The sequence below is a fragment of the Notamacropus eugenii genome, chromosome 1 (assembly GCF_028372415.1).
Source record: "Notamacropus eugenii isolate mMacEug1 chromosome 1, mMacEug1.pri_v2, whole genome shotgun sequence".
Lineage (NCBI taxonomy): Eukaryota > Metazoa > Chordata > Mammalia > Diprotodontia > Macropodidae > Notamacropus > Notamacropus eugenii.
Window position 1 is genome coordinate 738,573,830 of NC_092872.1, and position 21,907 is coordinate 738,595,736.

Here is a 21,907-nt window from a genome sequence, read left to right on the forward strand (position 1 = left end):
GCTGGCCCAGTGAACCTCTTGGGGCTTGCCATGGAATGAGTGTCTGATTTAACTGGATGATCAAACCCTAAATGAGCAGAGGACTAGCTTGAGTCTGACCTGGCTGAGAACATCGACCAATCCCAAAGAAAGCTTCCTTATCACAGTCCATGCAAACTGTTCTTTCTACCAGTACAATGGTCAGGATTGCATGGAGTGCCAGGTCTGGAGTCAGGAAGACCTGAGTTCAAATCTGACTTCAGGCACTTACCCTATGTGTGTGACCCTGGGCAAGTGACCTCCCCTCTGTGTGCCTTGGTTTCCTCATCTGTAAATTATGGATGATAATAGCACCTGCCTCCCAGGATTGTTGTGTAGATCAAACAAGATCACTGTAAAGCACTTAGTGCACTATGTGGCACGTGGCACATACTAAGCACTCTATAAATTGTAGCTGTTATTATTGGCATTAAGAAACACACAGCCCAAAAACGGTTCTGAAAAGGAATGTATTGAGAATGAAACCCTCTGTTTGCAAAATGTATGTCTTCCATGAGTCAATAAGAACTACAAAACAATTTTCAAGGACAAGACAGGAGGGGACAGGAGTTCTGTGATTACATTCAAGACCTTGATAAAGAAGAGATGACGTGACATTCCAGCAAGAGAGACTTTGAAGGTGCAGAGTCAGAAAACCCGCTGCCAATGGTTTTCCAAAGAAGTCGAGGTTCTAGCAAGAGTCAGCATCCCTTGGAAAATCCCTTGGTAGGAAACTTTCTGAAACCATTATAATGCCCTGGAAAATCTTTGTAGACCTTTTCAGCCTTGAGAATTTAAATTATCTTAGCTGGGGAGCATTATACAATTCCTGGAAGACTGACTCTTCCAGGACAATTCTCTTAAAACCTAGAGTCCAAGGAGGCATCTTGTCAGAGAACCATAGAATTTAAGGGTGAGAAGGGATTCTCAATGGTCACCTGGTCCTGGCTCACCCTTGCTTCTTGGCTATGATGCTGTTGACAGAGCACTCAACTATGTTCCCCAAAATAAGTATTTCATTTCATTCCTTCTAGCAACAGCTCTGATTAACTTGAAAATCATGTCTTTGGTTCAAAGTGTAGCTTGCTTATCCCCCTGGCAACCAAGAGCTGAGAGTCTTTTGAAATAATAATACATAAATAAATTCCCCCAAGAAGGGAAGCAAGGAAGAACAGATATGATGACTGAGTCATGCCAGCTGCCATTGTGTTTTGGTTTATGATTACATAAGAGTTACCAGTCGAGAGGATGTGGACAGGTAATTTCCTCTAGAAAAGGACTTTTTATTTCCAGAGTACATGAAGACAGGACTGGGCAGAAGTTCTATTGTCCTGACTTTCCTTAGTTCTGTGCACCTGTGGCCCAGATAAAACATCACCTATTACTTGGGATGGCCTTTCCCCTAAGGGATTCCTACTCTAGACTCACATAGAGCCCAAATTCATCTGGGGGCAGCCTAACTCCAAAGAGAGGGAATCAGGAGTCTACAGGAGTCATCAGTAAAATGAGGAAACTAGACTAAACGATCTTAGAGGACCTTTCCACTCCACAGCCATTGAAAATCTTAAAGTACTCCATAAATGTTGTATAATCATCATTCCTTCCAGCCCAAACTCCCAGCCCTTCAGGTACAGTCTTACCATTGGTCCTGGGTAGACCAGTCTAGCAGACGAGGCTAGATGGAGGTAAAGAGATGGGATCTTTTGTTTAATCATCAAAAAGTCATCATCCCTACTCAAATCCCTCGCAAAGTAAAGAGCACCGTGAGAAACCACTACTCACATAAGCTAAGCAGCAATGACAGTGAAGCTGTGAGGCTGCCTGCCCCATGGGGATCAACCACACTGGGCTTTGGAGAAGTCAGAGACTTTGGGCCCAGAGCCAGCTGCTGCTTCAGGGGCCAGACCAAAGTCAAGAGGAGCTTCCAGAATATGGAAATTATTAGCAAAATGGGAGCAAAACCAACCTTTCATTCTCCGTAGTCAGAGAGGGACAGTGACTGCCCCACAGTCACATGGATGGAGGGTTCTAGACTCAAAGCCCAGAACTCTATTCCTTTCTGTGAGTTTAAAGGCTAGTGTCGAGGAGTCAACACGTGGCCCATGCACCACATGCACTCCACGACTCAGCCTGAAGTGAGGTCCAACTGGGAAATGTTTAGCAAAGTAAATAAGAATACAATTAAATATAGATAACATGACATTTTAAAACTAAGTTAGTGTGGCCCATAGCGACCCTCATTAGTGGCTCCTATTTCTGGAGGAGCCTGATCCCTACAAAGGGAGGGTAGGAAGCAAAGGAGGCGTAAGAAAAAAACAGATGAAGGGGGAATAGAGATTGTTGTTCAGTTATTTTCGGCCATGTCTGACTCTCTGCGACCCTATTTGGGGCTTTCTTGGCACAGATACTGCAGTGCTTTGCCATTTCCTTCTCCAGCTCATTTTACAGATGACAAAACTAAGAGAAACAGAGGTAAGTGACTTGCCTAGGTCATGTAGTTACTAAGTGTCTGTGGCCGAATTTGAACTCAGGTCTTCCTGAGTCCAGGCCTGGGGCTCTATCCCCTGAAGCCCGTTGGAGATATGGTGGCAGAAAGGGCAAGGTCCTCTAGTTAAGGCTTGGCAAAGCGAGTAGAAAGTACAAATCCCAGCACAGGTGAAGGGGGGACCCCCATCTTTGGCTCCCCGTGGTTCTCTGCAGTTCTACCAGGATCTGGGGAACAAGGCACTTCTGCCTCAACAGCCAACCCCAACCCAGTTCCTCAAAAGCAGTTTTCATGAGCTGAGCCCCTAGCTCTCTGGCTGGATGTACGTCTGGAAAAGAGCAGACTGGAGGCTTTTGGCCACCAGAGCCGGCATGCGAACTGATGATGTCTGTCTTTCGCTACGTCTACATCAAGGCAGGCTCATGTGGAAAGGGCAGATCACTGAGAAGATGGCATGAGGAGAATGTGTTGTCGTTCTCCTCCTCTGGATGACGGTCAGAGCCTGTGCCCAGCTCAGCTGCCCTCCTGTGGGCAGCATTTCAAGACAACAGCTCTTTCCAAGAGGATAAGGATGGTTTCCCTGAACAACTTTTTTTTCTTTGTTTTTCATTCTGTCTCAAAGGCTGGCTTAACAGGGCAGGGAAGAAGAGGAAGGATGGGTTCAGAAATAAAGGCGACAAAAATAAAATGTGTCAATGATTTGTTTTTGATCTAAGGGACCAGGGGCGACAGGGACTTACAGGAAGGTGTGTGAAGACTGCAAAGGTGCTCCGGAGAAAGGCGATGAGATCTGTCAGATAATCACTGGCTTTGCTGCCCGAATCCCCAGCCATCCAATCATAATCAGCCAGCTGCAAGAACTGGTCAATCTTCTGGTTGAGGTTGGTGTAAATCTCTTCTTCTGCAGCATGCCGGGCATCCTGAGAACAGAGACAGAGGCTGAAAAGCTGTGCCAAGTGAGGCAGGAATCAGTGCTGGCGGGCCCTTGACCCTTCCATCCCACAGATGTGACAGTGGGGTCTAGTGGGCAGGCCAGGGTCGCCACTTGTCGTCTTTGTCCCTGAATAATTGGGGAAAATCTGTTCCATCTTCTTTACTGGTCACATACCAATGCTTTTATGTGATTCCTTACCATAAGCAACCCCGTTTCTCATTTCAAGAAGGCCAGAAAGCTCCTGGGAGCAAGAAGAGGTGAGTCCTCTAGCTGGTTTTGCATCCACACAGAAGAAATAAAAAGCATTCTGACAAGACCACCACCAGGAAGCCCTTTGGATCCCCTGCCCCCTCATCATCCAGCAAAAGGTTTCCATCTGCAAGGGAACGTATTGAGGAAACAGTAGCTTAGGAAAATACACAACACATAGCCATTGTAATTGCTCTGTTTATACTGAGTGCCGAATTAGCTGGTTTGAAAGAGTCCTGGTAAAAAGACCCTTTCGATGTGTTTCAGAGCGCTCAGTGTTTCCAATAAGCCCTGTCAGCACGACCTTTAGTGGTCTCCAGAACTTCCCCTCAGCTAAGCAGCTCACTGGCGGTGTACCTCCTGTGGCTCCCTGCCCATTTTTAATAGGCCCTCTTTTGTACTTTTAATCCCAGAGCGACAACAGAAGCCATATGCCACCCTCTTCCACAGGGGCTGTCTGGCCAGGTAGGCTGGATGGCTCTTGGAAGGGGAAACTGGGGTCAGGGGGAAGGACAGGAGACAGAGTTAACGCCGTAAAGAATAATATTGTTTGTGAAACGGCAAGTGGCTGCTTGACATTTTCAGGCACTAGGAATGCCCCCCAAATGGAACCATCCCTGCTCTCAAGAAGTTTCCATTTTATTGGGGGAGCTATCACACACATGTACATTATACATGTATGTACATACACATCTATGTATATATGGAAGTCTATGTTCAGTAGACATGTAACATAAGCACAAGATAATTTCAGGACAGCTAAGTAGAAAAGGCAACAGCAGCTGGCTGGTAGATGACGGAGAAGCCTCTTGCATTGAGAAGGGAGCCTTCCAAGTGCTGGCTAGGACAGAGGCGTGGATGGCAATGGAGTGCCATGGGGGACACACAAAGAGCAGACCAGCATGAAGGGCTGGGTCTGTGAGGGTAGAGGAATGAGAGGATGGGTAACAAGGCTGGAAAGACTGCTTGGGGTTTTCAGGATCAGGCTCTCCCCCAATTCTCTTTCTACCTGTCTGAATTCTCAGCCTCCTTCGCTGAATCTTCATCCAGTGTGTGACTCTTAACCATGGGTATCCCCCAGAGTCTTGGGACCTTTCTCTCTCTAGACTATTTAGCTTAGTGGGCTCAGAAACTCCCATGGACTCAATCATCATTGTTAAGTTACGGATTCTCAGATCTCTTTGTCCAGTCCTAACCTCTCTGCTGACCTCTGGCAGCCTATCTTCAACTGGAGGTCTCACAGATATCTTGAATTCAACATGTCCCAAACTCTAAAATTATCTTGGACCCTTCCCTCTCTGTAATGTCCCTATTATCAGAGGCACCACCATCCTCTCAGCCACCCAGATTCACAACCTGTCCTAGGTGTTATCTTCAGCTCTCAACTCAATTTTTATCCCCCGTTTCCAAAGTGTTGCCAAGTCAAATGGAGCCTTCCTCTGAAACATCACTTGATATATCCCTTTCTCTCCTCTGACATGGCCCCTACCCAGTACAGGCCCTTCTCACCTCATTACTAGACCATGATAGTAACCTGCTGCTCAGTCTCCCTGAATTGACTCTGTCCCCACTCCCATCCATCCTTGACTCTATCAAAGTTACCTCTGAAGGCACAGGTCTGACCACATCACTTCTGAACCCAGTGAATTCCAGTGGCTCCCTATTGCCTCCAGGATCAAGTACAAAACGCTCTGTTTGGCATTCAAAGCCCTTCATGAGCTGTCCCCCCTACTTCCCAGTGTTCTCCTACTTTACTCCTCAGCACACGCTCTGGTATCTCCTGACCCAGACCTCTGCTATCCCAGGCCTAGAATCCTTTTCCTCCTCATCTCTATCTCCTGGCCTTCCAGGCTTCATCCACCATCTCTATAGGAAGCCCTTCTAGATGACCCTTAAGGCTTCTCTCTGAGATTATCTCCAATTTATCCAGTTTATAGCTTGTTTGTACAGAGCTCTTGGCATGCTGTCTCCCTCATCAGACTGAGCAACTTGAGGGAAGGGACTGTCTGTCTTTTGTCTTTCTCTGTATTCTCAGCACCTAGTCCAGGGGCTGGCACATAGTAAGCACATAATAAATGCTCAATGACTTAAAAGTCACCCAAATCACTTCTCTACATACCATTTATGACAAGGCCTCACTTTGAAGAAATCCCATTCTTATCCATAAACCAGGAATCAAAGAAAGCATTCGGAAATGATTCGACTGAGGTAAAAGGCCATTTGTGCCATCCTGGTAGAACACCTTCATTTAAAAGGATCAGAAACCAAAACTCAGAACTGAAAAGCAGTTCTTTCAAAAGAGAAAAGTCATGAGGAAAAGAGCCAGCCTGATACTCTCATAATTCCAAAGAAAGTTCTTTTTCTGAAATCCTATAACACCATTCCTAAAATGTCACCTCATTAAAGGAAATCCCTCTATCTCAAATTGTTAATAGTAGGAATATCTCACAACTTTTATTTGCTGTTTTTCCTTTATTTTAACCTCAATTTAATCTTCCCATCAGAAACCATCCTATAATCTTGGTTTAAAATCATTTTTTATTGATATCTGTTTTTTAACACCCTTTTTTCATCAACATCTTTCCTCTTCCTCCTTCCAGAGAGTTATTTCATATAACAAATAGTATTTTTTAAAGGATAAACAAGAGTTACTATTAATATTTTTGTACATGTGGGTCCTCTTCCCATGTGTACAAAAATATTTATGGCAGCTCTCTTTGTGGTGACCAAGAACTGGAAATTGAGGGGACACTCATTAATTAGGGGAATGGCTGAACAAGTGGTGGTATGTGAATGTAATGGAATACTATTGTGCTATAAGAAATGATGAACAGGTGGACATCAGAAAAATCTGGGAAGACTTCTATGAACTGATGCTGAGTGAAGTGAGCAGAACCAGGAGAACACTATGCACAGTAACAGCCACAGTGTGCAAGGACTGTTTCTGATAGACTTAGCCCTTCACAGTAATGCAAGGACCTAAAACATTGCCAAAGGATTCATGATACAAAATGCCTTCCACATCCAGAGAAAGAACTATGGACTTGGAACACAGAATGAAGCAGACTATTTTCTCCTTTGGTATGTTTTGATTTGTTTTGTTTTTCTCATGGTTTCTCCCATTCATTTTAATTCTTCTATGCAACATGACTAATGTAAAATGTGTTTAATAGAAATGTACGTGTAGAGGGGGAGAAAATTTGGAAATTATGGAAGTGATTGTTAAAACTGAAAGCAAATAAATTAATAAATTTTGGGGGGAAAAGCAAGAAAGAAAAGAGAAAAAAGTTAACACAACTGATAAATATATTGAAAAAAGTCTAAAAATACACTAATACATTGTTGGTGAAGTTTTGAATAGATCCAAACATTCTGGAAAACAATTTGGAACTATGTCCAAAGAGCTATAAAACTGTGCATAGCCTTTGACCCAGCAATACTACTGCTAGGTCTGTATCCCAAAGAGATCAAAAGAGGGAGAAAAAAAATCTCTATGTACAAAAATATTTACAGCAGCTCTTTTAGGGGTGGCAAAGAATTACAAATTGAGGGGATGCTCATCCTTCGGAGAATGCTTGAACAAGTTGTAGTATATGAATGTGATGAAATACATTGTGCTGATAAAGAGGAATGGGGTTTCAGAAAAACCTGGGAAAACCTGTATGAATTATTCCAATGTGACGTGAGCACCAGGGGCAGGGTTTTTCACTCTATTGAACTATTCTTCTAAAGTGACAGAGACCACAGAAAGATTTTTCCCTAGAAAATAAGAGAGCAATTCAAGGTACAATCCATTCTAGGGGACCTAGTCATCCTCAGGCCACAACCAACAGGATCCAAGGTGTTTGTGGGGTTTGCTCACCTTGAATGTGGTGGTCCCATACAGCTTTGTGGTGTGGACTGTCTCAGGGAGCACATTGGTGATGTTAGTGATGAACTCCTCCAGGTACTTGCAGGATTTCTCCAAGTGGGTTGTGTTGATGATAATCTGGACAAGCTACAAAGCAAAGAAAGGTACATGGGTACAATGATCATGTGTGAAATGGGTGTGCCCCCAACCTCAGAAAGAGGGTGGCACAAACATAGAGGATGCATGAGGGACATGATAAGCTGGGCACTCTGGCTGGTGCACAGTAAGACAGAATGTCATGAAAGGAGAAGAGATCAGAGTGGCTGATAAGGACAGTCAGTAGTGTAATACGCACGCGCGCACACACACACACACACACACACACACACACACACACACACACACACGAGTGCTAAGAAATTTTTCTTAAGGTCATTGTTTCCACCGCCAGGCCCCAACCAAACTCCCAGCCCTCTCCTGCCAAGGCTCCCATTTCTTCTGATATACTTATAGAAAGGAAGGGGCAGATGAGATGAAATGAAATGTCAACATGTTAAACTAACTGCAAAGGCTTGTTCACACCTGGTTATCCCTTTACAAGTGGAACAAAGCTTCCCTGATAAACTCAGAAGAGCAGCCAGACTGGCAGGATGAAAACCACTGTGCCCCAGGCAGCCCCTGAAAGCCTGGGCTGGGGAGAAGAGGATCTGTCCTTCCCCCTGACTTTGCAGTTGCTTTGATGTCTGGTAACGAGAACTGCTCCTTACCAATTGTCAGAAGTACCACATACCTAGGAAGCTGTGAGAGACACAAAGGCAAGGGGCAGACAGGGGCAGACGCCAAATGTGTGGCTAAGCTGTCCACCCAAAGGAGATGCTGTGCCCATGGGAAACAGCAGGGGTGGCCACCATAAGGACACCAGGACCCCGAGGGACTGAGGCAGGAGCTGCCTGGGTCACGTGGGTTTCCTCAGTGTACATTTCACTAAGAGCCCACTCTTGCAGAAAATACTCCAGGTTTCAGAGGAATAAATGTTTGTAGCATTGGTCTTACTGTGCCATTTTAGGAGGTGAGTGTGTCTAATGACTGACCAAAAGAAGACGTTTATGCATAGAGAGCAAACATAGTAAAGACCTCTATGACCCCAGATGGGCTCCTGGCTCACCGGGGAGGCCTCTGAGCTGCTGTCTGAGGAACACAGATCCACCCACCTGTGAGGGTGTTGGGTGAGAGGACACCCCCCTGGGAAGTATAAGCACCAAGTGGAGAGCTGGCCCAGAAGGGGCACCCCATGAGAAGGAGCTCAGATCCATAAGGAGTTACAGGACAAGCATCTGCACAGCCAAAGGCATGGACTAGAGAGTCTCTCCAAATGCCTCCAGTTGGCTCATCTCAGCTTATCTTTCACATGAAGTTGGCACCTTACTTCAATCATGAGACCTTTGCCCATCAACCTGTATCTAAAATAACCCCACACACAGCAATAAAATTCTAATCTGTCTCACCTCTTCCTTTATAATGTTTGAGGGTTTGAGTTGTTTGGGGGTTGTGGGGTTTTTTTTTCCATACAAGAACCCACACAAACTGTATGTGAAAGAAGGAGTGTAAGAGATATGGTGTGAACAGTGGGAAGCACAGCTAGGGCATCATCATCACCAACTTTCCAGGACAGTGATATGCCCTTCGCAGACAATTTCAGCAGCTTCCAGGCTCATACAGCAAAGCACTCCAGGTCCATTGGAAAAATGGTGCTCAAAATAAGATGTGCCAATCACAGGCTCTATGAACTCTACTCACAATCCAGAATGATAGAAGAGAGTTGGAAGCCAAAGCAATCTCAATGATAACTTACCAAACAAGTTATGATTGGTCATTCCATCTCAGCTGGAAGACTTCCAAGAAAGGGGAGCTCCCCTCCTCACAGCTAGACAGCTCGAAGTGGTAGAAGTCTTTCCTGAGCCTAAATCTGACTCATTGTCAAAGGCCCTCTGGACCCCAAAAGAATATACCTCATGCCTTTCTCCATTAGTTAGCACCTCTGATGCTTGAGGATAGCTATCATGCACCCTGTGAATATTACTCCCAGAGTAACAAGCCCAGCTCCATCGATTCATCCTCATGACAGAGGCCCAAGACTCTTCACCATCCTGGCTGCCTACCTCTAGAAACCCTCTGGCCTATGGAGGTCTTTGTTAAACTTTGGGACCAGAATTGAATACACGACTCCAGCTGAGGTTGGACAAGGGCAGAGTGGAGCAGAACTCTCACCTCTTATTTCCTGGAAGCCGTCCCCCTTTTGGTGGGCCCTAGGCTTGTACCAGCTCTTCTGGCCTCTCCCATCACATATGTGACTCAGGCTGAGTCTGTAGCCCACTATGCACCCAGAGCCTTTTTCAGAACGATTGCTTTCTAACCATTCTAACCATTCCTCCTTGTATTTGTGAAACAGATTTTTTTTTAATACAAGTACAAGACTTCAGAGTAATCCCCGCTGAATTTCATCTCTTTAGATTGAGCCCAATGATGTCAAACTCAAAAAAAAATGGAAGCCATTAATCTACCACATAATGACCACATAATGACTTTGTTTTAAAAATCTAATGCTATCTATGTTTTATTGTATTTTTGTTTAGAAAAACATTTCCCAGTTCCATTTTAATTGGGTTTGGTGGCATTTGGGAGCACTGCAGGATGCATGGCCTGTCACAGGTGGTCTGTTGGACAACTCTGCTCCAGCATCTTAAGATCTTTGTGGATGCTGACTCTCACTCACTGTTAGCTAACCCTCTACTCTAAGTCTTGTGCACATCTGATGAGCCTGCCACCTATGCCCCTATCCAGACTGCCAATAAAAATGTTATTAAACAGCCCAGGATCAAATACAGATCCCTAGGGTACTCCACTGGGGAGATGAACATGTTGACAGTGAACCATGAACAACTCCTTAGAGTCTAGTCATTCCATCCATTCTCCAGCCTCTAATTGTATCATTATCTAGTCCACAGGCTACACAGAGACTTCCCCCAAAGAACAGGGGTCATTCACACCACCAAGAAGGACTCTGAAGCCCTCAGGGGAACAGAGCCACTAAAGCTGGAAGCCTTCCAGAGTGGGGGTGATAGAGAGGAACCTTCCATTCAGGGAGAGCTAGAAGAAAGGGAGATGTTATGATTTGTTTTATTTACTCCACTTGGACAGTAATAACAATAATACTGATGATGATGATGAAGAAGTCAAGTGGAAAAGTAGAGAGAGTGCCAGGCCTAGAGTCAGGAAGGCATCTTCCTGCTTACTAGCTGCATGACCCTGGGCAAGTCACTTAACCCTGTTTGCCTCAGTTTTCTCATCTGCAGAATGAGCTAGAGACAGAAATGGCCAACCACTCCAGCGGCTTTGCCAGGAAAACCCAAAATGGGGTCACAAAGAGTCAAGTGTGACTGGAACAACTGGACAACAGCAAATAATACTAATATTTCATAGTGATTATTACAGGCCAAGCACCATGCTAAGCATTTTACACCATTACCTCATCTGATCCTCACAACATCCCTGGGAGGGAGGTGCTGCATTATTCCCATTTCACAGATGAGGAAACTGTCAGGATCTATCCCTCAAGAGCCCAATGTATGTTTGAAATCTATTTTCTCAACTTTGGACTTAGGCAAATATCCACAGGAAATTCTATTGCCCTTTCTCCTGCTTGGGAGTCTTCTGTAGATATATACTGCCACCAAAACATCAAAAAATCACTCAGAGATGGAGTGGTGATGGGAGCTGGTGATCAGCTTTTCATCATCCAGAGACCGAAAGGGGAGAAGATGTTCAGATGCCCAGCCCCAATGTGGTTCCAAAAGATGACGAATGCAAGAAATCTTGGGGAAGGGGATCTGAGAAAGCTGTGAGCCTCCTCTCACAGAGATTCTGGCACCTGTGAGGCTGCCCTTCGACACCAGGGAAACTGTCAAACTGAAATAACTAATTCTTGGAGCTCTACAGAGGAATTTGGATTTCAAAGCTACCACAGAATCTCAAGGTTTGGGGAGGAGGATTCCTGTACCCAGTCCCCCCTCCCCACCCTCAAAGCGCTCTATCTGAAAATGCCCAAACTGTCAGAGCATCCTTGGAAATAAACAGAAAAAAGGGAACCAGGTCACCCCCATCCCTCCCACATTCTGCCCCACCTAAGAGAAGAAGTAAGTCACAAAACAAACAAAAGTCTCACCTAACTCCTTCCTTGACTGGTGAGGGTGGACAGGTGCTACTGACAAGACTGCCATGATGCTGGGGGGAGGGAGGCGGAAAGGGGAAGAGCATCACGGTGGCAAACTGAAGAGATTCTATTTTAAAACGAGCACAGCTACCTGTAGGAAAGGCACTGTGTCTATAAATTGAAATCCTAATAAGAAGGAGGGATCGTGTCATGTTATCGCAAATGCAAACCAGTGACAGTCAAAGAGAAGATTGTCCTGTTTTTCATGATATTGGCAGCTTAAAAAAAAAAGACGGCTTCACTGGGTACGTTATAATTTCCCACGACTTTTTCAAAAACTGTCAACACAAAAGATCCCCATGAATTACACCAATTGGCTGTCAGTCACTCTGGAAATGTTTCATGGCAGAGCGCAGAATGGACTATTAGGATTACAGCAGATACTGTGTCATTTGCAGGGGAACATTGTCTGTTAATAAGCTCTAGGCAATCAGTGCTCCTGAGTGACAGCTCCCCCAAAACCTCACAAGGGCATTTGCAAATGAAAAAGCAGATGCTCTGGGGGAGGGGTTAATCATGAAGTTACTTGTGGAGGAACAATCTCAAAGAGAAAATTTCATCATCATTTGAGTCTCTTCTGTGATGGTTCTTGTTCCTCCCCTCCTTTAAAAATGTTTTCCTGCAGGTCATTTGGGTGGACTGTTTCAAAGGCAGAAGAAAGAAAACAAAAAAGGGCTTTAGCAGCCGCGAGTGATGCCCCTGGAGAGGAGCCCCTCAACACACAGCAGGGCTCACTCTGGAGAGCAGAACCAGAAGGACGAGGGCACCTCCCCACACTTCTCTCTCCTACACTGGAGATTGACCTTGCCCAGCTTAGTTCTGTAAGTGGAGCAGACCTAGGATACAGCACAGACCTGGTGGCTCTAGGGACCAAAGAGACCCGCAGAAGTCCCCTCACCCTTGTCCAGCTTCAAACACCAGAGCCGCTAGATGCTGGGGGGACAGCAGGAATGTTGCAGTGCCAGGAGAGACTGACAAGCTATGAGACTTAGAACTGGGAGGGACCGGGAGCCACTCAGGACACCTCCCTCCTATCTGTAGATGACACACACAGATATACATGAATGAGAATCCAAGTCCGGACCCCAGCCCTACCTCCACAGTGCCTTTCCAAGTCCTTTAGAGAAACAAAAGGAGGGCCCTTTTCTCTGTACTCTGCTCGGATCAGTCTGGAGGCACGTCTGGCATGCTCCCAACAACAGAAGGACAGTTCTACCTGCCTGAGGTTCTTGTGTGTTGCTCAATAAGGTGGAAGGTCTTTCAGGGCTCTCTTTTGTATCCCCAGGGCCAACACTGTAAGGCTAGGATACAAGAGTACCAATCGGTAACACCTTTCCCTGAGGACAGCGAAGACTTTTCCTTCATTCTTGAGCCAGACTGACCCAACAAGGCTGAGGTCCTTCCAGACATCACTGAGCTCATGGGGAAGGGGATTCCAGAGTCCAAGCCTGGCCCAGAGAACAGCGCGGACATCACACATCTTAGGAATCCAGGTGGCACCCTGCAAATAATCAATATTGGCAGCCCCTCAGGGGCCACCAAAAACAAGAAGAGGAAGAGGGTCGAAGGGTAACCAATTTCCATCACACCTAAATGCTGCTCGTGAGAACTACAGTTCTCATTTGAAGATCATGCCCTCAGGGGAGACAGCAGCAAGGTGGGCTAGGAAAAGTGAAGCCATCCCCATGGAGGGAGACCACGGCAGCCAGGGAGCCCAGGAGGAAGACTTGTGGCTTCAGAGGTTCCTGGACAAGGGCAACGTCCCCTTCACTTGGCTTCTCTCAGACTCCGTTTCCTCATCTGTAAAATGCTGATAAGAAGAGTACCCACTTCCCAGGGTTTCGCGAAGCCACCAAGACAACCCGGACAAGCTTAAAGCTGGGTGGAGAGGCTGGGCGCGCTACCTTTGTTCTGCTTGTTACCATAAGGAAGTTGTTTGAAGTCTTGACTAATAATAATAATCACTAATAACCTTTTTTCTTCTGTGTTTTGATTCACCCAAAAGTTGGATTTAAGTGAGGCAGGGCTGCACGGAGTCGTCAGCCGCACTCTCCTCCGGAGTCATCAGAGTCCAGACGGCTGGCGATGGCTCAGGGTGCAGCGGATGACCTTGGCGTCTTCGGTGTCTAACCAGGCTCTAAGCCCTTCCCATCGCCTGCTTCAGCTGCCTTCATGGCCGCTGGAACAAACTGTTCTCATCCGCCCATTCCACCAGAGGAAGTCTTCACATGCGTGGGGGAGACACCCCCTAACTCACCAGTGGGTTTGAGAGCCCTTGGTTACCCTCAGCCTGGTCTGGCCCATCTGCCGGAACGGCTTACCAGGGTGTGGCCACTGCGCATGCTGCAGCCTCTTGGAGCCACAGGTGAGTTAGGTGGAACAGGTGGACACTAAAGGTGGAAAGAGCCCTAAAAAGGGCTTGGCAGCCATCACACCAAAGGTACTGGTCCTCCCTGAACACAACATTTCTATAGAGTGTCTCAGGTGCCAGACATCTGCCAAGCACCCAAGATACTGGTACAAACAGAAAGAAAGCAAGCCAGGCCTCAAAGTGGGGAGACGATACACAAAAGAAAAAAGCAGAGCTAGGGTGGGGGAAGATGGACGCTCCACAGCATAGTGCTAGTGGCCAGTGCCTTGGGAAGGGCAGGCAAAGGGGGCACAGCTTGCTCAGGGAGAAGGAAACAAATGTACAGGACAGTCCCAAAAGGACTCCACTGGGGTTTTATATTTTGGAGTTTTTTCTCAGTCCAATTAGTATAATCACTGACAACATGACACAAGGAGGCTCCATCAAAGAGTGGCCCATTTGGGTAGCCATGTATGGCACATTCACCTCTGAGAAGGCTGAACTTGTAAATGAGGGAGAAAAACATACAGAAAAGTAAAGCAGGTCATAAACTAGGAGGGGATGCACATGTAAATGGAATTTGAATCAGGATGTGGAGACTGGAATAAAGAGTGGCATGGCCACAGACGTTCTTATAGGGGTATAGGGGTGTGTGTGTGTGTGCATGTGCGTGTGCGTGCGTGTGTGTGTGTGTGTGTTATGTAGGTTTGTATGGATGCGCACTGATGGATGCATTCAAAAGTGATGCTTCTGATGGGCTAGGTAGCTGGAAAGATAAAGAATGATGACTAACCCTCTCCACGTTGCCCACAGAGCAAGACTCTTCCAGGATTCGTGGGTGCAGCCTTTCTTTGCGGAGCCTGGCACTATCTGTACAGATGCTTACTAATTCCTCTCAGAAATCAAGTGCCTTGAGATCAGCTTTCCCAGAGGGCTCTGTGGGCTTCTGGCCCCCATCACCATACACTGCTGGGGAGGAGGAGCGGGCACCCAAATTCCCTCAGAGCTCTAAGCTCTAAGCTCAGCCCCAAGGAGGTCCGAACAAGCCTTCAAGGGTTCCAGTCTCAAGCTATTGCTCTGTTGTGTGGCTTGAACAAAATGAGGAGATGGTTGTCAATTTGAATGGGAGAAAAAGATTACAGCCACCGGCCAGACAATGCCAGCAGTAAAGAGGTGGCACGCAGGTCCTTGGGGCACTGCAGTACACAGAGAGCAGCCCCCACAAAGACCCCCGCACAAGTCTCACCACCAGCCCCATAAGGGTCAGAACATAAGCAATCCTCCTTCCATTCCTCTGATGAGAAAGCAGTGTCACAGATACCCAAATGACTTCCCATCACTAAAGGATGCTTCTTTCCCAAAGAGAACCTAATTCACCCAGAGCTCTCCTTTCTCATCACCATTTCCCCCACCCCCAAGGTAATCTGCTGCACCTCCTGGGGGTGTAGGGGCTGGGGAGCAAGACAGCCCTCAGTGAATCACTCCCCTCCCAGAGGCTCAGTGTCTTTGCCTGTCAAAGGAAAGACTCAGAATGGATGATCACGAGGCTCTCTCCCACCTCTCAAACATACAGTCAGCTCTGACAAGACAGCCCACGTCCTAGCCCACAATGACTGATGTATGTCTAATCACCTAGAAGGAAAAAGCACCATCTAGGTGTACCCAAGCACTCAACTCCAGCTCTCTGAATACCTAAGAGCCCTGGCATCAATTCCTGAGGGTACTGCCCATCGTCCAGGGTGACAAGAATCTGACTGGTCACAACATCAATCCTGTCACACATAAAGTCCTGGCTGCAAGCAAACACTGAACTTAACAAGTAATACCTCAGTGCACGAAACCCACATTCAGAGGAGCCCTGTCCTTCTATCTTCATCACCAGTGCTGCTGTGTACCTGAGTCCAGGGTTAACCCAGCAATTCCTCTCATGTGTCTGGCTGGCTAACAAAGCTCTCCACTGCAGCTCTCCCTTGAACAGTTTTCCCCAAACTTCAAAGGGCCCTAGTTATCTGGCCTACTCTTCAGGGGCTAGGACTAAGTTCTGAGCACACAGCATGACTTGTCCCCTTTCCCTGGAGGACAGAATAAGCTTCTACTAAGATCCTTGATCGGAAGTCTCCATGCCTGTAAAGACTCCCAGATTCTGGGTTGCTAGAGTGTGTTACCTGTCATGAGGGGATTGGAGGGGACTGGGAGACTTCTCCCAGCAGCCAAAGCTGGGGCTGCATACCCCAGCCAAGTGCTGTGACTGCCAAGATCCTCGGCACCCGTGATTTTACGCAGGCAAAAGCTGAATTCATATAAAATGTTATATTTGGACTGTCATTCACATTAATAGGAACCTGATGTTGAGAGTATCCTCTGAGCAAAATCCCTCTCATATAACTAATGGCAAATGATCCACACTATTCCTTCCAACCGTATCAACTTCTGACCGGAAAGCTGGCTAAGCCCATGAAAGACATGGAGAAAAAGAACTCAGCTTTGCAGAAGAAAAGACAAAGCCCCAACATATTAAGCCAAGACCCAAGACAGACCTGGGGCACTGGTGGCAGAAAGGCGAAGGTGAGAAAAGGAGAGGAGGATGCTGGAGATGCTCACGCCTTCACCAGGGCAGCCCCCAGCTGCGCAGACTCACCTCCGTTAGCCCGACATTCTTCCTCTTAATGACATTCTGCAGAGAGCTGCTCAGCGTTCGGGTCAACAGCAGGTTTGTTGACTTTCGGATCATGTCATCCACCTCTGTGGAGCTGAAAAACAAAGACTAAGCGTCAGCCGGGCCAGGCAGCAGAACAAGCCTGACAGTATTCCCAGTGGAGATCCAGACAAAGCATCCCTGAGCACCAACCACTGCCACCAGTCCTGGAGCACCTTCTCAAATAAGAGGGACCACAAAACCCTTACAGGTCTCCCATGGTGCTGGTCCCACAGAAATACTGACAGCAAGTTAGTTTCTTTCCATTTGTAGCCCAATCCCTCAACACCAAGCTTGTTTCTACCTCTGGACACTCATGCAACCAAACAATGATCCCAGCTTCTAGTCCAGGTCTTCCTAGTACTACATAAAGAACTGGCTAGGTCTAATTTAGAAGGGAGAGTATGGCTTCAGCAAAAGCCTGGGAAGTAACTTGCTCCAATCAAGTAAGAAAACTGAGGACCCTAAAGAAAATAGTCAAGGGACTGCCTCTGGCCATAGAGGTTAAACTTCAGAATCCTCCATTCTCTAGGAAGTGCTGAGAGGTGCACAGTCTTATTTAGAGGAGATACTTAGACCTCTTGACCGCTCCTTCTGTATCTCTTTTGCTGAGTCCTCCTGCAGATCATGCTCTCTAACCACAGGTGTCTCTCAGGGTCTGTCCTGGGTCCTTTTCTCTCCTCCCTCCATCTCACTTCCCTTGGTGATCTCATCCGCTCCTATGGATTTAATGAATTACTCTCTATGTTGATAATTCTGACGCCTACTTATCAAACTCACCCTCCCTACAATCTTATATCTCCAACTGGTTTTCAGACATCTCAAACTAGACAGCCAATAGACATCACCAACTCAGCATGCCCCAAACTGAACTCAAACCCTCTTACCTTAGAGACTTCCCTTTGACTGTTGAGGGAACCACCATTTTCTGCCAAGCTGTCTCTCTGCTGCTCCTCCCTCTCTCTCATCTCCATGTCCAATCTACTGTCATGTTCTGTTAGCTCTACCTCTCTAACATCTCTTGTATGTGCCCCCCCTCTCCTCTGACATGGCCGAGTGAAGGCCCTCACCATCACATGCTCAGGCTACTGCAATAGTCTAAGGCTGATCAAATCTCTCCCAAGCTCCCATCCATCCTGTACTCAGGTCAAACTCACCTTCCTGAAGCGCAGGGCAGACCATGTCATCCCCCTACTCAATAAACTTCAGTGGATCCTCCCCCCCTCTAGACATCCATACAACCCAGCACCTTCGGCCTTCCCAGCACTACATAAAGAATTGATAATACTACTTCAGAAGGGAAAGTCTGGCTAATCAATTATAAAATCCTCTGTCTTGTATTCAAAGTCCTTCATAGCTTGCCCACCTTTCTGGTCTTCTCCCTTCTACAAGAAGCCTTTCCTGATCCCTCCATTACTACCTTTTCCCTGTTGACTATTTTTAATTTACACTGTATATAGCTTGTTTGAACATAGTTGTTTGCATTAGATGGCAGACTCCTTGAGAACAGGGACAGTCTTTTGCCTTTCTCAGTATCCCCAGCGCATAGTTCAGTTCTGGGCAATGAAGGGGATGCTTAATAAATGTTCACTGAGTAAAACAAAATTCCTCATTTTCTCCTAAACTAACAAATGTCTCAGAGATCCTCTTCTCCTTTTCCCCTTCACCCATACTCTTACTCCCAGGATAAAATATACCCATTTGATTCTGATTCCAATATCTCTTTCCTTATATCTGATCAGGTGCCTAATCCCAGGAAGTCAACCTCCTCACTACACTAATTCCTGATTGTATCTTCTTTCTCCCATTCCAACTTCCAAAACCCAAGGTTAGGTCCTCATCACTTTTCGCAATGGCCATTAAAGAAGTGTCTGAACTGCTCTCCCCACATTTTTTTCATTCTACATACTACTACTGATCAGTCTTTCTAAAGCATTCCTCTGATCATCTCATTCCTTCAAATCCTGCTATTGGCTCCTTTTTGACTATCAATCAATTTGTTAACAAGCACTTATTAAGCACCTACAATGTGTCATTCATTGTGCTATGTACCTGAGAAGACAAAACCAAAAGTGAAGCAGTCTCTGCTCTTACGGCTTTGCATTCTATCAGGGGAGACAACATGCACAGCTCTAAGTACATACAGAATGAACAGCATGAAGTCCAAAGCCCTCAGTCTGAAGCTGAATGCTCTCCATATCTGACCCTGACATCCTTCTAGCCTTGCCTCCCACAACTCCTATACGTGCTCCCCACACCCTGTTCGAGTCAGTATGGAGAGCTTGCTACTCCATAGATATTTTTCATGATTATGGGACCATCTGGCCTTTGCGCTACTCTATACAAATAATCATGTGCATTTCTATAGGTCTTTAAGGTTTAAAAAGCATCCTCCTCATAACATTGCAAGGTAAGCAGAGCCAAGTGTCACTTATTCCTATTTTACAGATGAGGAAGCAGAGGATCAAGGAAATGCAGTGACAAAGCTTGGGTCTGGGCCTGGATGCTGTCCCTCAACTCACTGCACTGCTTTTTACCAGTCTTCATCTGCCAACATTCTGTCCTTCAAGGCCTAGCTTGAATATTACACCATTAGCAGGATATAAAATCTCCTTTCTCCAAACCTTATCAGGACTTTTCTTATGCCTCATTTATGGCGCTCAATATGTTCTGCCTTGTATTAGAGTTACTTGTTTCATCTTCACTACTACACTGTAAAGCTTCAAGAGTCATATTTTATTCACACTATCATCTACCCTATCACCCCTAAGTGACAAGCACAGTGCACTGCAAATAATAGGGACTCAATGTGTCTTTAATTGAGGAGAATTCTGGTGAGAAGAATCTGATTAATGCCAACGTTACCACAGCTGTAACACTTTTTGGTAAAGCTGAGATAATGCTACGTTATGTTAGAAAAGCAGCTTTATTCAGGGTGTCCTAAAAATCTTAGTGCAGTTTTTAGCTTTAAAAGAAATGGAATTTGAGTTAGGGTTACAATTAGAATTGGAGTTAGTTAAGCTTTCATAGCATAAGTTTTGGGTTATAAGACATTTGGAACACCCTTTGTTTGGGGCCAAAAACTCATCCAGAATTAGTTGTTAGTTAAAAAGTTGGGCCTAGCTATTTCCCCCGTCTGCTGAAGACTTCTTCTTCAGTCTAGGGATGGCAAGTTCACTAAGAACCTTGTGAGACAGTCAATGTTCTGTGGATCTCTCTCCAAGTTACATGTCAGTGCCACTGTCAGAAGTAAAACATGACAGCCATAAATCAGATGGCAGCCAACAGTTCACTAAACCAGACTGACTTCAAAGATGGCACACAGGTGACTTTCAAGGCCTTCAGAGTTTTGAGTCTGAGCAGCTCTCCTTTTGACTTTCTTATCGAGTTCCTTTTCTATTGCTGGATTGTCTCATTTAGAATTTCCAAGTGGTTCATGCAAAAAGTAATGGGAAAAGATGCAGATCACATAGAAAATTGGGACCAGAACAGATCTGGAAACATCCAAGACCTTGTTTCCAATGAACTCTAGAGGCTAAGCAAAGCATTGTAGGCAAAAATATGACTAATGAATGCAGCCAGACCAGCTTCAAGGGGTGAGGATGCCCCTGAGCCACAGCATTTCAGATATAGAGCTATAAATCAAAAGTGTGCCACACACCAAGGTCTGACGCTAATCACCTCATGGCTTTTTACAAGATGCCTATCTCCAGTTCCCTGACTGGCAATGATTTTCTATGATGAAAGAGGCACATACCCCTGACTTTTAGAGGACTGGAGAGGGAGGGATAGTACCTAGTTTTTGGACTTCTCAGAATTGCTGAGTAATATTGCTTCATGGGCAAAAGCCTACATCAGAAAGGACAAGAATTGTGGAAATCATGACAACTTATTAGCAAAATGGCCCACTTGGCAACCACCATCACATGACTCCATCTCTGTAGCCAGACTACTCTCTTAGTCTACTAGTCAAGACTGCTGGGTGGTACAGAGGATGGAGCACTGAGGATGGAGTCAAGACCTGAGTTCAATCCTGCTTCAGAGATGTCACTGAACTGCTGACTGCCTTAGTTTCCTCAAATGTAAAATGGAGATAACAACAGCCAACAGTAAAGTGAAGATAATAAACCTACCTTCCAGAATGATCTGAAAGAATATTGGTAGAGGGCTCAGCATAGTGCCAGGCATACAGTAAGTGCTTCATTAATGCTTGTCCCTTTTCTTCACCCTTCCCTTCCTGATTACACAAGCAAGTGTCAAAGTCAGGCCAAATCTCTCCAGAGAAGTCCCTTGGTATATGGTACCTACTCCTTATTCAACTCATGGACGTTCAAGCCCTCCCTAAAAACATGAGCCTAAGGAGATGTCACCTGGTCAGAGAGGAAAAAAGGAGCTTTTGTCTCCCTTCAATTTAACCAGAAATAATTTCAACTTCGGGGGCAGTTCCCTGGAAATTGCTCCATCTGCCTGGGGAAGCCTAATTGCTACCAGGAAGTGTGCCCTAAAATGATCCCGTCTCCATCCCTTCTAAGCAGTGTAATCTCTTTTTGAAGCGGATTTGGGGAAGAGGCTAAAATACCAGCCACCTCTTTGATCTCTCAGCAACCTTGCATTAGGCCTGGAATGACAGTGGCCTTTATCGTCCTGAATGGAATGACAAGCAAAGAAAATTTCAAACTGGCAGGTTCAAAAGCGTTGATAAGTACAGAGCTTCTGGACCCCACTCCACCCGCCCACCCTTCCCCCTTCCCCAGCCTCTGGCTCTGGATCCTGTTCCACCTGACAAATGGTGAGGGGACAAAGCAGAAGATGCAGCGAAACAAGAAAGCCTCCAGTTATCTCTGTCTATTGGTGAGCGAAGCTGGAGGCCTGTCAGCTCCTCCATCCATCATGTCACCTCAAGGGGACCCTTTGGGCAGCCCTGGCTAATGGGCCCCAAACCCCAGCTCCCTTTCCTAGAGAAATTAGCTCACGATGTTTAATGATGAGCTGGCTGAGTCAGGGAAAAGACAACACATTTTCCTGCTACTCTATCAGCTCCAAGAAGAAAGAAGAG

The 21,907-nt window shown here is 46.0% G+C and overlaps 1 protein-coding gene across 4 annotated transcripts in view; it reads right to left on the reverse strand.

Annotated features, from left to right (window-relative positions):
- Positions 1-21,907, reverse strand: part of EXOC6B (exocyst complex component 6B) — a 607,915-nt gene that overhangs the window by 240,644 nt on the left and 345,364 nt on the right. For all 4 annotated transcript variants that reach the window (XM_072613606.1, XM_072612000.1, XM_072612825.1 and 1 more), the window contains 3 exons: positions 16,795-16,906; positions 7,549-7,683; positions 3,244-3,423 (listed from right to left, as the gene is read on the reverse strand). In XM_072613606.1, the coding sequence (XP_072469707.1) occupies positions 3,244-3,423; positions 7,549-7,683; positions 16,795-16,906 (427 nt within the window). The remainder of the gene's footprint in view (positions 1-3,243; positions 3,424-7,548; positions 7,684-16,794; positions 16,907-21,907) is intronic.